The 15408-nt window shown below is 32.9% G+C and overlaps 1 protein-coding gene across 5 annotated transcripts in view; it reads right to left on the bottom strand.

Moving 5' to 3' along the window:
- The window catches only part of SI (sucrase-isomaltase), a 157536-nt gene that overhangs the window by 87015 nt on the left and 55113 nt on the right, over positions 1-15408 (bottom strand). For 3 of the 5 annotated variants that reach the window (XM_045036312.1, XM_045036313.1, NM_001123332.1), the window contains 7 exon segments: positions 12847-12964; positions 11441-11577; positions 5091-5208; positions 4680-4789; positions 3567-3718; positions 1771-1942; positions 13-112 (listed from right to left, as the gene is read on the bottom strand). In XM_045036312.1, the coding sequence (XP_044892247.1) occupies positions 13-112; positions 1771-1942; positions 3567-3718; positions 4680-4789; positions 5091-5208; positions 11441-11577; positions 12847-12964 (907 nt within the window). 5 annotated transcript variants of the gene reach the window in all.

Here is a 15408-nt window from a genome sequence, read left to right as displayed (position 1 = left end):
AATTACTCTTACCCATTGCATTGCTGTTCATTAAGAAAACACCAAATGACTTTCCAGAAGTATCTTCAATGCACATGAAGAATGTCTGATGACCATATAAATTATTATTATTCTGTAAGGCAAAAATTTGAACATTAATTTTAAAGTATATTTAAAGTAAAAAAGATTATATATTTAACATGGTCTTTATATATTCCAATTAGTTTCTGTAATTTACTCCTCATACTTCTATACTAATTACTATACATACCATATGAAACACTGTGGCAAAAAAATTAACCTATTTTGATTATTAATATGTTACTATATAAAATATGTAACATAATATATTCATTATACTATGACTAGATTACTTAACTTTCCTTTATGTTTTATCTGATTGAGTTTTAATTAGCCATTCATGTTAAGAAAATGGCACTTTTATTCATTATGGCCCATGTTATGTCCAAGGCAGGACAGGGAATTCCAAGATGACGTCCAACCTTATAGAACTTCCCCATTACATTTGCTATAAACCAAGGAGTACATGAAATAGCTGAGAACAATTGGGAATACACTTATAAGGCAAAAGAAAAAAGAATTCCTGGCTGATAGGATATGGAGGTTCCAAGAAAAGAATGAATGGAAAATAGCCTGGTGTTTATTAGGTGTTCATTACAGATAGTGATGCTATAAAAACAGACTGGTAGAATCTTTATTAGTAGTAGTTCTGTACCAAATGAGGCTCTTTAAAGCAACCACCATTTATTCATTTTTGGGAATGAAATGGCACTAGCATTTTAAAAGTCACTAACAATTGACTCAAAGCAACCATGAATCAATTAAAAATATTAAAAATTTTTAATGTTTATTTAATTTTTGAGAGAGAGAGAGAGAGAGAGAGAGAGAGAGAGAGAGGTGGGAGTGAGGGGCAGAGAGAGAGGGAGACACAGAATCTGACGCAGGCTCCAGGCTCTGAGCTATCAGCACAGAGCCTGATGAGGGGCTTGAACACACAAGCCATGAAATCACGACCTCAGCCGAAGTCAAATGCTTAAATGACTGAGCCACCCAGGCACCCCTAAAAATAATTTTTTAATGATATGATCTTTGTTCTAAAGAATCTCATCTTAGAATTATATACAAATATATACACAAAGACTAACCTGTAGTGACTGTCATACTAAAATATGAACAAAAGGTTAGAAATAAAGACTAATTCTGCACGGGGGAGTTTGGGAGAAGTTCTTATGAGATTAAAGTTCAAATTATCTCTCAGTGACTTATTGTACAAATGATAAGGAACCTCAAGTTGCAGTATTTAAAAAGGGAACCAACCCTCTGTGCAAATATATAAACTTATATAAGATTATCATATGTTATGGAAGGGGAAGATGCAGACACAGATGTATAATATGATGTCCAATAAATAGGCAGACACCATATCATACAAAGTGATAGAAAACACAGTGAGCGTTTAGAATTATTCTAGCTCAATGACTAGCCATGTATTGGTTTAAGCATAAGAATGATTGAAAAGGGAATGATAGAAGACAAAAATCAAATCAAAAGAAAATATTCATAAAATAGATATACCTATTTGAACTAAAATCTGTTGGTTACTTTTTGAGTTAATTTGAGACTACTACAAATCATCACCCCTGAAGTAAACAAGCTCCTGTATTAGGTTATCACTGACATACAATAAATGATGGCTTCAAATAGGGTAACATTATCACCTGCTCCAATATAATGATTTTATTTACATAAAAAAAAAAAAGAGTTCCTTACATCACCGGGAAGTTGATCCCGGGTAAAAATTGGCCATGTTTTCCAGTTTAAATCGTGACGAAATCTCTTATGAATATGTTCCCCAATGCCATAAATATATTCACTGGAAAGTCTGGTTGAAATCTGTAAATACTGGTCAGAGTACACCAAAGGACCAATGCTGGTGTCAAACCTGTACAATAAAATAAATAAATAAATGATCTAGAAACAAATAAAATGTTCTACCAAATAAGGATCTATGTTACCATGCTGAATATTTCACTTTAAATATGTCAATCTTTAGCTGTGATCACTTCTTAGGAATATATGAATTATACCATAAACAGAATTTGTTAATTTCATCAACACAATTTGCTTCATCACCACCAATATGATTCTCCGTATACATCCTCTCCTTTAATCATCACAAACTTGAAGTGTAACTACCAGTATCAGTTCCATTCTACAAATAACACAAATTGGGAAAATTATGTCCTGTGTTCTAAGGTGACAAACTGGTAACTAGCAAAGCCAGATTTCAAACCCAGTTCTGCCTTGCTCCAGAGACACTATTTTAAAATATAGTACTAAACTAGCTTTCACACCTCTAACACATATATTAAAGTTAGGTTCAAAATAATTTTTCCAAAATTAAGAAGATTGTATGTTGGATTCATATCAAATATATCCTACAAGAAATGTTAAATGCATTTAATACTTTTGTGACAATTAACATAATGTCAATTGCAAATCATTAAAATATATTTAAGGAAAGTAACTGCTGAGATTTAATCTTGACAATTGCTCAGTTAATCTTTTTTTTTTTTTTTAATTTTTTTTTTCAACGTTTATTTTTGGGACAGAGACAGACAGCATGAACGGGCGAAGGGCAGAGAGAGAGGGAGACACAGAATCGGAAACAGGCTCCAGGCTCTGAGCCATCAGCCCAGAGCCCGACGCGGGGCTCGAACTCACGGACCGCGAGATCCTGACCTGGCTGAAGTCGGACGCTTAACCGACTGCGCCACCCAGGCGCCCCGCTCAGTTAATCTTTTTAATTTAATGTTTATTTTATTTTTGTGTGAGAGAGAGAGAGAGAGGGTGAGGGGCAGAGACAGAGAGGAAGACAGAGGATCAAAGCAGGCTCTGCACTGACAGCAGAGAGCCCGATGTGGTGCTCGAACTCACGAACTGTGAGATGGTGACCTGAGGTAAAATCAGAGCTTAACTGAGCCACCCAGGCACCCTGCTCAATTAACCTTCTTAGAGATGCGAGATATCTTAAAAATTGCTAAATCCCTTGCTGCAAATATCCCCCCAAATTCATTCATAATGAAAGCATTCAGGCAGTATTTAATTAAGTATATACATTTTCATACACATTATTTCATACATATGTATTTTTTCATATATACATATATTAAGTCCTTTAATATGACTATGGGAATTAGCCCCTTTATGAATAATTATTTGATTCTAAAAATTGGCAACAAAATATGATAAACAATGGGGAAAGGACAAAACAGGAGTTCTAGCTATGCAAAAATACAGGGAAAGCTAAAATGCTTTTCGGTGATGCTCTTTACCTTCATCTTTGATTGGCCCTAGTTTGTACATTTTCATTCACCTTTGTACCTTTCATCCACAGGAAATAAAACTGATTTACATTATAGTCTTTACAAGGATGTACATCCACCCATTTGGGAGGAAATTTATTCTTTCTGAAAATGCCTTAAAATTAAACTTTTCCTAATTCTATGACAGAATACAATTGACTGGTTATTTAACCTTAGAGAAATGTAAAATAAGATACTTACAAAATTCTATTATTGCTTTTTCTAATAACTTTGATGCTAAATGGATTTTCTACAACCTGCACGTCATACAATGTATTAGAAGCTGCGGTACCAGTAAATTCTTTTACAAACTGATGAGGAACTTCATATCTTCTATTATTTGGATCAGTTATCTGTAAAGATTAAACAATTAGCATCATTTGATTCAAAACCATTATTTCATCTTCCAATTCAAAATTAAGTATCAAATGCAAGTTTTGACTAAAAAATACTAAATTTAGTAACTTAACAGAGGAACTATTAATCTGGCCATAAACTTAATTCTAACGTTGTTGTATGGTTATGCACATAATTGTATACATTGTTAAGGAATATAGAATTGGTCATAAAAGTACTGTATATAATAAAAATATTTTTGGCTGATGAAAATATATATTAATTATATAGTATATTAATATATTAGTATATATTAATGATAGTATTACTAAATATTGATTCTTGAAAACTGTATCTTTGTGAATTTAATTATCCTTATTGCTTTTTAGTGTTCATCTCCTTAGAAATCCCATGAAGAACTTTATATTTGGTTAAAAAAAATACTTAATTCTTGTGAAATTGCTGAAAAAGTAGTGTACAAAGAATATGGTGTTGTTTTCACTTCCAAATCCAAAAGATCCAAAATTCAAGTAAACTACTCACTTACAAAATAATAGGGATTAGTTTCTTTAAAATCATGAATAAAAGGGATACCTGTAAAAAGAACTAGTAAGTATAAGTCACATGTATACACCACAATTAACATGTTTCTCAAATTAAATTTTAAACTAATCCTTCATCATAGTCTATGGTTGAAGTAATAAAAACTGCTAAAGTTTATTGAGTGTTTACTCTTCTCAAGACACTGTACCCAATATTTTACATTGACTGTATTATTTTTCAAAAAGAACTGCAAGAGAAACTATTCTTATGATACATTTCAGTAAACAGGCTCAGAGAACTGAAATAACTAGTCCAATTAGTCCTTTGCTTTGGAATAAGTATTTCTTAAGAGAGAAAATGTCTTGGTAAGATGAAGAATGTGCTCATAACTTCCTTTTATGATTAATTCTTCTTTATAAATATCAAAAAACAAACCTTAAATCGGAAACGATTGGGTGTCTGATTTTGAGTTGTGATAAGAACACTAGTAATGTCATTTCCAAAGAGCGTAGGTGAAGGTTTCCTGTTTAATTTGGCTTCAAGCCCTTAAAGGAAGAAAAAAAGTTGGTGCGAGTGATTTTATTTATAAAGAGTAATAACTATTAAATATTTTTCACATTTTTATAATTATATTTCCTTTATTACAAATAATGACTTCTTTTATTATTTGGAAGATACAATCTTGCAAAAATAAAATCCTTGATCTAACATATTTAAACATTCTTGCGTACAAATTTCCCACTTGATTCTATTTAAGATATTTTCCCAAAGAAAAATTTTAAATATATTTTTTGTTTTCCAATTAAAATATATTATATTGGATCACCATGATGGAACATTTCTCACCAATACTTGTTGTTATCATTCTCTCAACATTATAGCCATGATTATCTGCGAAGAAGCACCAAGGAATAAGAGAGTCATTCCATGGCTTCCAGCAGCAGCCTCTTTCTGAGCAAACTGCCTGTTAAAACATTTATAAAAGGAATCATATCATATGATTAGTACTGTTATCATGTGTTAATACCTAGTTTTTAAACATCCATTCCAATAAATGTTTGAATTAAATGCCTGGAAAACAAGCTTATTTCTTCAAGAATACCATATGTTAAAATAGCATGTATTCTCAGGGCACCTGGGTGGCTCACGTGATTAAGCATCAGATTTCAGCTCAGATCATGATCCCACAGTTCTAAGGTCAAGCCCCGCGTTGGGCTCTGTGCTGACAGCTCAGAGCCTGAACCCTGTTTCAGATTCTGTGTCTCCCTCTCTGCCCCTTCCCTGCTCATCATGTTCTGTCTCTGTCTCTCTGTCTCAAAACTAAGTAAACATTAAAAAAATTAAACAAAATCATCTATTTTCTTGTTCCTTTCACTTAGCAGAAATATAAATATTTGATAATGTGAATTAATTACACCCTATCAGAAATTGATACTCTGAGTTGTGATTTATCAAATTTACATATCTGTGCACATTATTGTAAACTTATGTTTTTCTTTATGTCTTTGATTTTAATTTTTTATTTGAATATACTGCTCAAAGCAATCTACAGTTTCAATATAATCTCTATCAAAATACCAACAACATCTTTCACAGAACCAGAACATATAATACTAAAATTCGGATGGTACCACAAAAGACACCAAGTAGCCAAAGTAATCTTGAGAAAGAACAAAGCTGAAGGTATCACAATCCCAGATTCCAAGATCTACTACTACTAAGCCTATGTTTTTTTAAAAGTCTGCCCTATGAGTAATTATAATGTATTCTGTTGTCACATAGTCAATACAGAAGAACTGAAATATTTTTGACTATCAATTATGTATCAAGCTACAAGTGAGTGTATAAAGATGAAGACATGCCCTGAATTCAAGCCTACATAACATGTTTAAGGCAGTTATTTCCAGCCACTTGTTAGTTTAATATTTTAAGTAAATAATTAAACTAATTTATGTGGCAGGTTGTAACTAGTTGTAGCCATTATATCCAAAGAATAAAGCAAAACACTGAGCTCCTGAGTAGTTTTATGATCTGTATGGAAAGATTATGTGAAGTGGAAAAAAACTATATATGCTTATGTAAAAAGTTGAGGCACATGGTAATTCTGTGTGTTAACATTGGTATAATTAAAAATCTACTTAATATTTAAATTTAATAGTGTTACACACTTTCATAATTTGAGCATCTGTGTGTTTTTTTTCTTGCCTATTTGTCTTAAAAATAGTTTAAAGCTACTCTTTCAGAGGCTGACATATTAACTTATCTCCTACTTTAACATCAAATTAAACTGGCTTCAGATACACATACACATGCACACACACAAGTACAAACATACATACATGTACATTGAAAATGGAAGTACAATTTGACCTGATATTTTAGGGGTTCATTACCTATCAGAATCTAAAGTATGTGTGACTTCTGATCAGGTAATTTTCCCTCTAGTTATAGAACTTATAGAAGTACTCCCAGCAATAGAAAGAAATAATTACACACACAAAAAATTGTCATTTATGGTAATCTTTACAAAAAGCTTTTTAAATGTTGGTACAAAACTGAGAGGTAGAACTAAACATAGAGAAACGGATTTGGGAAGGTGTAAAGCTGTTAAGAAAATATAAATAAGCAAACTATAATCACATTTTGCTAAAATAAAAAAAATATAGTAAAATGGAGTTACATGAAGTTCTTCCAAACATACTATATTTGGGTCCTAGGGCTGTTCTAATAGGATTGTCTGAATGAACAGAAATTTATTCTCTCACAGTTCTGGAATCTAGAAGTCCTACTTCAAGGTGCTAGCAGAACCATGCTCTGTCCAAGGCTCTAGGAAAGACTGCTTCCTTGTCTAGTCATAGCTTCTGATGGCTCCTGGAAAGTCGGCATTTTTTGATTTGAAGACACCATACTCCAATCTGTACTTCCATCTTCACACTGCCTTCTTCCCTGTGGTTCTCTGTATGTCATCCCCTTCTCTTGAAGGGACACCAGTCATTGGATTTAGGACCCACCCAAATAGCAAGATTTCATTTAGCATATAATTACATCTGCAAAGATCTTATTTCCAAGTAATGTTTATTTTGAGAAAGAGAGGGACAGAGACAGAGAGTGGGAGGAGGGGCAGATAGAGAGAAGAGAGGGAATCCCAAGCAGGCTATGTGCTGTCCATGCAGAGCCTGATGCAGGGCTTGATCCCATGAATCACAAAATCATGAGCTGAGCCAAAATCAAGAGTTGGATGCTTAACTGACTGAGCCACTAGGCTCAAATAAAGTCATATTATAAGGCTCCAAGTAGACATGAATTTGTAGAGGACATATCATTCATACCACTACATATACACAGCAAAATACTAGTTCAAAACTGTATATCCTCATTGTTTTAAAAAAGCTTTTTTAATGTTTATTTATTTTTGAGAGAGACAGAGACAGAATGTGAGTGGGTTAGGGGCAGAGAGAGAGGGAGACACAGAATCTGAAGCAGGCTCCAGGCCCCGAGCTGTCAGCACAGAGCCCGACGCGGGGCTTGAACTCACGAGCTGTGAGATCATGACCTGAGCTGAAGTCGGACACTCAACCGACTGAGCCACCCAGGCGCCCCAATCCTCATTGTTTTTAAAATATGGATACTTTTGGTTTATCTTTAGAGATTTTGATAATTATTATTTATGTTTAGTCATTCTGCCTATTTTTCAAGATTACAGGCATTTCCCCCTATTATTGTAATATTGTTTAAAAAGCTACTTCTTGTTTTTATTTAAATTCCAGTTAGGCTTAATAATCTATATATAATTAATTTTATGATGTGAGCTCAGTCATTCTCAATTAGTCACTTCTGATATCTTTGTAAACTCTTGAGTTAAAAGAACCCCTTCCAGGTGCCTGGGTGGCTCACTTAAAGCGTCCGACTTCGGCTCAGGTCACGATCTCATGGTTCATGAGTTTGAGCCCCAAGTTGGGCTCTGTGCTGACAGCTCAGAGCCTGGAGCCTGCTTCAGATTCTGTGCCCTGTCCCCGCCCTCCCCTGCTTGCACGCTCTGTCTCTCTCAAAAATAAACAAACATTAAAATTTTTTTTTAAAGAACCCCTTCCAGAATTGTTAATGACATGAAAGTAACTGGATATTTGCAGTATCATTCTTTTTGCTCAGGAGGAACAGATGAGGCAAGAACACAATAGTGAATGATCCCATGAAGACTTGTTCCTGTTTAAGTGAGCTAGCTGCTTAGGACAGCCGCTGGGAAGGAACAGGTGCTCATAATAATGTCTAATATTTGAGTGCTTTCAGTGCATTACATATTTAGTCCCTTCAAGAACTCTATGAGACAGGGGTGCCTGGGTGTCTCAGTCAGTTGAGTGTCCAACTCTCAATTTCAGCCCAGGTCATGATCTCCTGTTTCATAGGACTAAGCCACATGACTGGCTTTGCACTGACAGTGTGGAGCCTGTTTGGGATTCTCTCTCTCCCCTTCTCTGTTCCATCCCTGCTCATTCTCTCTCTCTCTCTCTCTCTCTCTCTCTCTCTCTCTCTCTCTCTCTTCTCAAAACAAATAAACTTGATAAAAAATAAATAAAATCCAGTTAGTTAACATAACGCAGAGTATTAGTTTCAGGTGTACAACATAGTCCACAATTCCATAAAATACCTGGGGCTTATCACAAGTACCCTCCTTAATCCCCATCACCTAGTTAAGCACCCCCCTACACACACCTCCCCTCTTGTAACCATCAGTTTATTCTCTATAGTTAAGAATCTGTTTCTTGGTTTGCCTCTCTCTCTTTTTCCCCTTTGCTCATTTGTTTTGTTTCTCAAATTCCACATAGGAGTGAACTTCAATTTTCTTTTTTCTTAATTGGAAAAAGCAAAAAATTAAAACACATTAAATACCCATCAATAGTCATAAACTTTGTTGGATAAAAATACAATAAATTTGTTTTTTTCTTATTTTTATTATATGTGTGTTAGTATACATATAGAATTACATGTAATAATATTGTTATTATTATAGTTACAGCAATTGATTGTTTTATGGACTGAACTGTGTCCCCCAACAATTCTTAGGTAGGAAGCCTTAATCCCTGACCCCTTATATGACTGTATTTGGAGATAGGGACTTCAAGGAGGTAATTAAGGTTAAATGAAGACATAAAGCTGGGATGCTAATCTGAAAGGATTGGTGCTCTCATAAAAAGAGGAAGAGATGCCAGAGCATGGTCACATATATACTCTCTCTCTCTTTCTGTGCATGCACAAAGGAAAGACCAAATGAAGATACAAGCATCCAGCTGTCTACAAAGCAGGATGAGATGTCTCGCTAGAAACCAACACTGGTAGAATCATGACTTCTAGTCTCCAGAACAGTGGGAAAGTAAATGTCTATTATTTAAGCCACTCAGCCTGGCATTTTATTATAGAAGCCCAGGCTGATTAATACATTCTGGGTAGAATTATAGCTGCTGTTAAAGTAAGTTCACCTTCTTTACTTAAATGACAAATACTTGTTAGCTTAAATTTGTTAAATTCATAAGTTTAATTTGTTTCACATTGAAAACACTCTTTAGCAACCTTACAGGCTGACAGTAAAAACTAATAGTAGCCATCAAAACCTTAAACAATTAGCTTTTAAATATTGTCTCCCTGGAGCACTGGATGTTATATGTAAGTGATGAATCAGCAAAATCTACTCCGGAAACCAATATTACACTGTGTGTTAAGTAACTAGAATTTAACTAAAAACTTAACATATAATAATTAAATAATAAATTATAAGTAAATACAGCCTTCAAACTAAATAAATAAAATAAAATAATTAATGTCATTTCCCTGTAAGATCTTAGCAGCCCATATTATCCCTAATAGAATTCTATGTTAAGCTTCAATTGTTCCCTAAGAAGAATACACCTAAAGAGAATATCTGGCCAATTATCTTAGTGTGTCACAGTAAACACTATTTATCCAGCTCTATTATCATTAGGTAAACTATAAAGACTAACTGTTCCTAATACTGTCCTAAGAAAAATCTCATCCATTTGCTACTTTTCATAGCAAATATTAAAAAATTATGTGGTAACTATGAGGTAGCTTAGGTTAAGGCTAATAGAAAAATTTATAGTTCATTTACTTAATCTGCTTGTGATGAAAAGAGAGAGGTGAGATTCAGATATGTCTATTACAGATAACATATATTATAGATCTGCATATTACATGCATATAATAGATAAATAATATACTATAGATATGCATATTACATTAACATATATAATATAATATATAATATATAATTAATATATATTTACATTATGTGGGTATTATAGATTATATAGATATTGCAAATTGTGAACACACACACATTCACACACAAACACACACCTTCACTGACCTTTATTCTCATAGGTTATGAAGACTAGGAAGAGTCATTCAGGGTTACATGAATCCATTAAGTTACCCTTAATTTTCTCCATTTGGGCTTCTCCCAAACTACCAAATAATTAAAAAATAATAATTTTCCAAAATATCATATTACTTTATTTTCCACAGACAATTCTTGTTTTTAATTGTTTTTAATGTTTATTTATTTTTGAGAGCTAGCAAAAGAGAGAGAGAGAGAACAAATGGGGGAAGGGCAGAGAGAGGAGAACACAGAATCAGAAGCAGGATCCAGGCTCCAAGCTGTCAGTACACAGAGCCCGATGCCTGGCTCGAACTCACAAACTGTGAGATCATGATCTGAGCAGCAGTCAGATGCTTAATGGACTGAGCCACCCAGGCACCATTTCCACAGACAATTCTTAATGCCATCATTACAAATACTTTTATGGAGCATTCATTTTCCTCTCATATTCTCTCTCTCTCTCTCTCTCTCTCTCTCTCTCATACTCTCAAAGGTTACAATTTTTTTAAGAAGTAGATTTGCAAGAATAGATTTCATAAAGGTTTTTAAAATTAACAATAGGTTGTTAAGCACGAAAATATTAAGTTGTGAATTTAAATTGAATAGAAGCACAGGAAAGCAAGCTCAGTAATTTCTGTTATTTCTCATCTCTTTATACAGAGCTATAAGAAAAAGATAAATGTAGCCCAATTGATGGCTAGATCTTTAAAAATATGGTATTGATCCGATATTGAGCAATTATCTTAATATACTTACTATAATATATATCTATTTATAAAAAGCATTAAAGTCTTTTGTTGCAGACCTTTGTTGGTAATTGATCTGGAATGCAATTTATTCTCTCATTGATAGGATCATTTAGCTCACTTGGACACTTTCCTGAACCGGGAAACACAGTGGTTGTACGAGTGGTAGGTGGGCTTGAAGTAGAATTACTAATCGCTAGGAAATAGAGAGGTCAATAAAATAAAACACTGTGTTAAATTAATATTTTCATATTGTGGGAGTAATAAATACCTTACATTGTAAGAACAACTAAATTTATATATAATAAAAATAAAAATAAATTTTACATTAATAAAAAACTGACACTTTCAAGTCCTGGTTACCAAAGGAAGATATCCAAATGGTATTTAAAAATTGTGCAGAGCCCTACTGAGTGTTTTTGTAGAAAACCAAAATATTTTCACAGAAGGTCTTGAGGTAGATTCAAAAGGAAACAAAATGTACATTCCACCATATTTACAAAAAAATGTGTTTTATAGATGAAGAAAGAAGATGGAGAAATATGGATGGGAGAAGGAAATAGAGAAAGAGACAAGAATTACTGCAGAAGAGAGAAAGGTAAGAGGGAGAAAACACGTTGGAGTGGACAGAAGAGAAAGCAGGGCACAGCAAAGAAAAGTAAATCCCAATTCTATATAAGACCTTTCCAGTAATCAGATATGGGTAACAAAATTGGTTACTTCACAAAGTAGTGAGTTTGCAGTATACTAGAAGAAAGTAAAACAAATGACTAAGAGCAGTAGAAAATTAACTATGGTTAGACTAGAAGATACTTTGTAACATTATCCTTTCCAGTCCTGATTTGGTCTAGAGAGAATGATGAAAAAGGGAAAGCAGGTGAGGTGGATAGGAGTAGTATGCATTTACTCTAAATGAGGATAGAAATATTCAGAAAAAATAGATAAACTTTTCAAGCTTTGTTTCACCTTCCCTCTATCCTTTTTTTGTTATACATCCTCTCTCCTCTAAAAAAACAAAAACAAAAAACAAAAAACAAAACTGAGCCTAAAATAAAGAGGGAAGTCCCATAGATTTTCCACCCCCCACCCTCATTTTTCCAAGTATCTGAAGGCCAGAGCAAAAACCTAGGTATTTCCATTAATTAGAAGAACCTCACTAAAAACAGTAGATGATTATTCCTCCTCCTTCCATTAACACCTTGATCCCTTTGCCTCTTCACTATTTCTCAAGCAACACAACGTGGGGAAGGTTATTAATGTCAAAGCAGATAGATTCCTTAATTACAACAGCTCTTAACTAAAATAACTGTAATAGATAGAAAAAACTGGAGTAATTATGTAACATCCCAGAGATCTTTCTTAACATTTCATCTCATGTAGATAACTTTTAAAAACCCATAACTAATATGGAGTAAAGTTTCTTTAACTTCACTATAATGTGTAAGTATTTTTTAACATTACTTACCTTCAACAGCAGGTGTCCTAGTTGCTAAAACAGCAATTAGGGCAATAGCTATTATAGTAACTATAGCAAAAAGGACAATCAGAGAGATTTCTAATCCAGAAAATTTCTTCCTTGCCATCTAAAGAAAGAAAAGAAATATATGTTTAAAATGTAAAATATGTTCTTACAGTACACCACCATCATTATCATTAAAGTATATACATTCCTCTTTTTTTAGCTACAACACAAGCAGAGCTGCAGACGGCTCTGTTTATAATCTAAATAAATATTGGCAAAAATGTAAACAACACTTGCAATTTCTAATAAGTGAATCTGTGATACACATTATTGTGGTAACTAAGATGAAACATAAATAGTGGAAAAGCGAAGCAAAGATCTTTCAGCAGATGTGCCTTGCTCTCTCATTTTAGGGCCTTTCTCAAGTGAAAGAAACCTACCATTTGCACTGTGTTCCCTACTTCTCACAATTTTAGGAAGGAGATGATGTTATCCACATTTTGCTTCTTAGCAACTTCAAGCTTAGAGAAATAAGTTATTGTCTCTCAAAGTCAAAATGATTTTTAACCATAGTTAATACAATTGGATCTCAATTTCAATACTGCTTCCTTATAACAATACTGTGGAAAAGAATATAAATATATTTGGAAAGAATATACATATGAATATAAATATAAAATATTGTGAAAAATTATATATGTATACAGTATATATTTGGGAGATGTCATTTAAAAAAAGGTTTGAACTGCATGATCTCCAAGTTCCTCCCTCAAAATGAAAATAAAATATACTAAACTCTTGTATCAAACACAGGTGCTTATTTTCTGATAACATAATACATTTCAGTTAGTATACAGAGGATACTTAAATGTAGATTGGGAAGCTTTTTTTCCAGCGATTATCTTAAATTTTATTTGTTTAGTTTAGTTTTGACCATACATCTCTCATCTCTCTTAGTCTTCAAGTTTTCCTGACTTTTCTGTATTCTACGATTTTTTATATAAATCTTATTCAATGGCATATACCCAGGTGGGAATTTAGAATTTCCATGGTAAATGCTTTAATAAATTGCAGATATTATTTTTCTTAGATTTTATTTACATTTTAGTTCCTTAACATACAGTATAATATTAGTTTCAGTTGTGCAATATAGTGATTATAAATTGCTGATTTTAAAAAACTTTTGGCCTCTCACCCTAGCCTCCTCTGTAATTATCTAGATCAGTTCATATCCAGTTGCCCCAACCTAAAAACTTCTTTCATTCATTCATTCAAAAGGCCTCTTGGTTCTACCTCCAAAATATTTTCAGAATTATACCTTCATCTTAACTCCAACACTGCAACATCTTTTTTGTATAACATATCTTCTTAGTACATGTTGTTTAGTCTTTCTTCAATCCTTCCATATCTGCTTTTCTAGGTCACTTCCAATTTATGCCAGTTCAAATGCCATGTCCTTTGTGAGTTCTTTCCTACTCTTAGAGGCAGAGTTAATCCATCCTTTTTTCCATTTTACCATATTACATAGCATATCTACTGCCATTCTTTATACATATGTCAATTTCCTTAATTGTATTGCTCTATTCTTACTAGCAATAATCATGAAAGTAGTTCAGAGCCTGACATCAAATAAGTACAATTCATTTTTTAAACTGCACCTTATGAATGAATGTTTAAAGATTAGCATTCAATTTTAACATATGATTTCCTATTACACATATGTAAGCTGTTTATTGTATCTGTAATCTTCAAAGAACCCAAATGTAAACTAGACTTAATCAAAGTGACAGAGGATATAGGAGGTTGTTGAGAAAATGAAACCCAACTGCTCAATGTTATGTGAGAAAGGACACAGTTGCATTTAATGTTTAACTTCAGATAAGTTTGTCTCACTCAAAGTAATATCTTACTTTGGTATCAAGAAGCCAATAAGGATTGTGCTTTTCTTTTGTTAAGAAAAGTCTAAAAACAAAAATGCATATTGTTATGAAGCAGACCCTCTTTTATCTAGAAGAATAAGAACAAAATTAATGTATTAAAATTAAATTACTCATGTGAGTACTCATAAACAATCAGTACTAAAATTGTTCATGTGCTGTAGGTGGTAATTACATTGATCACATTTTGGATCACAGCAATTTTAAGCAAAACACTTTTCGGGAAATTATATATTGATGTCCTTTCTGTGTAAATTTATTTTAAAAATGAGTAATACTTTACTAGATGGTAGTTTAATGACTTTGTAAAAAAGATTTGCTAGAAAAGATTAAATGATTTTTAACTGTAGCATTCTACTCCACCTATACATATTTTCTTAAATAAAATACATTTAGTCATACTTAGAGTATTTCTACATATTTTAAGATATGTTTTGATTCTTACTTTTTTCTATATGAAGTAGTTAAACAAAACTTGCTTTGATTCACTTATAATGAAGAGCTGGGGAAAGAAAATATTCTCATATCTTAAAAAAATTTAAAAATGTTTTTTCCTGTTTTAGTACAAAGACTATATATTTAAAATGGCAAATGAAAATAAGCTGTCTTTTCTCTTTTAAAGGTAGGC

The sequence above is a fragment of the Felis catus genome, chromosome C2 (assembly GCF_018350175.1).
Source record: "Felis catus isolate Fca126 chromosome C2, F.catus_Fca126_mat1.0, whole genome shotgun sequence".
In the NCBI taxonomy this organism is placed as follows: Eukaryota; Metazoa; Chordata; class Mammalia; order Carnivora; family Felidae; genus Felis; species Felis catus.
The sequence above is the reverse complement of the archived record's forward strand: the minus strand, read 5'-3'. Positions and strand labels throughout refer to the sequence as shown.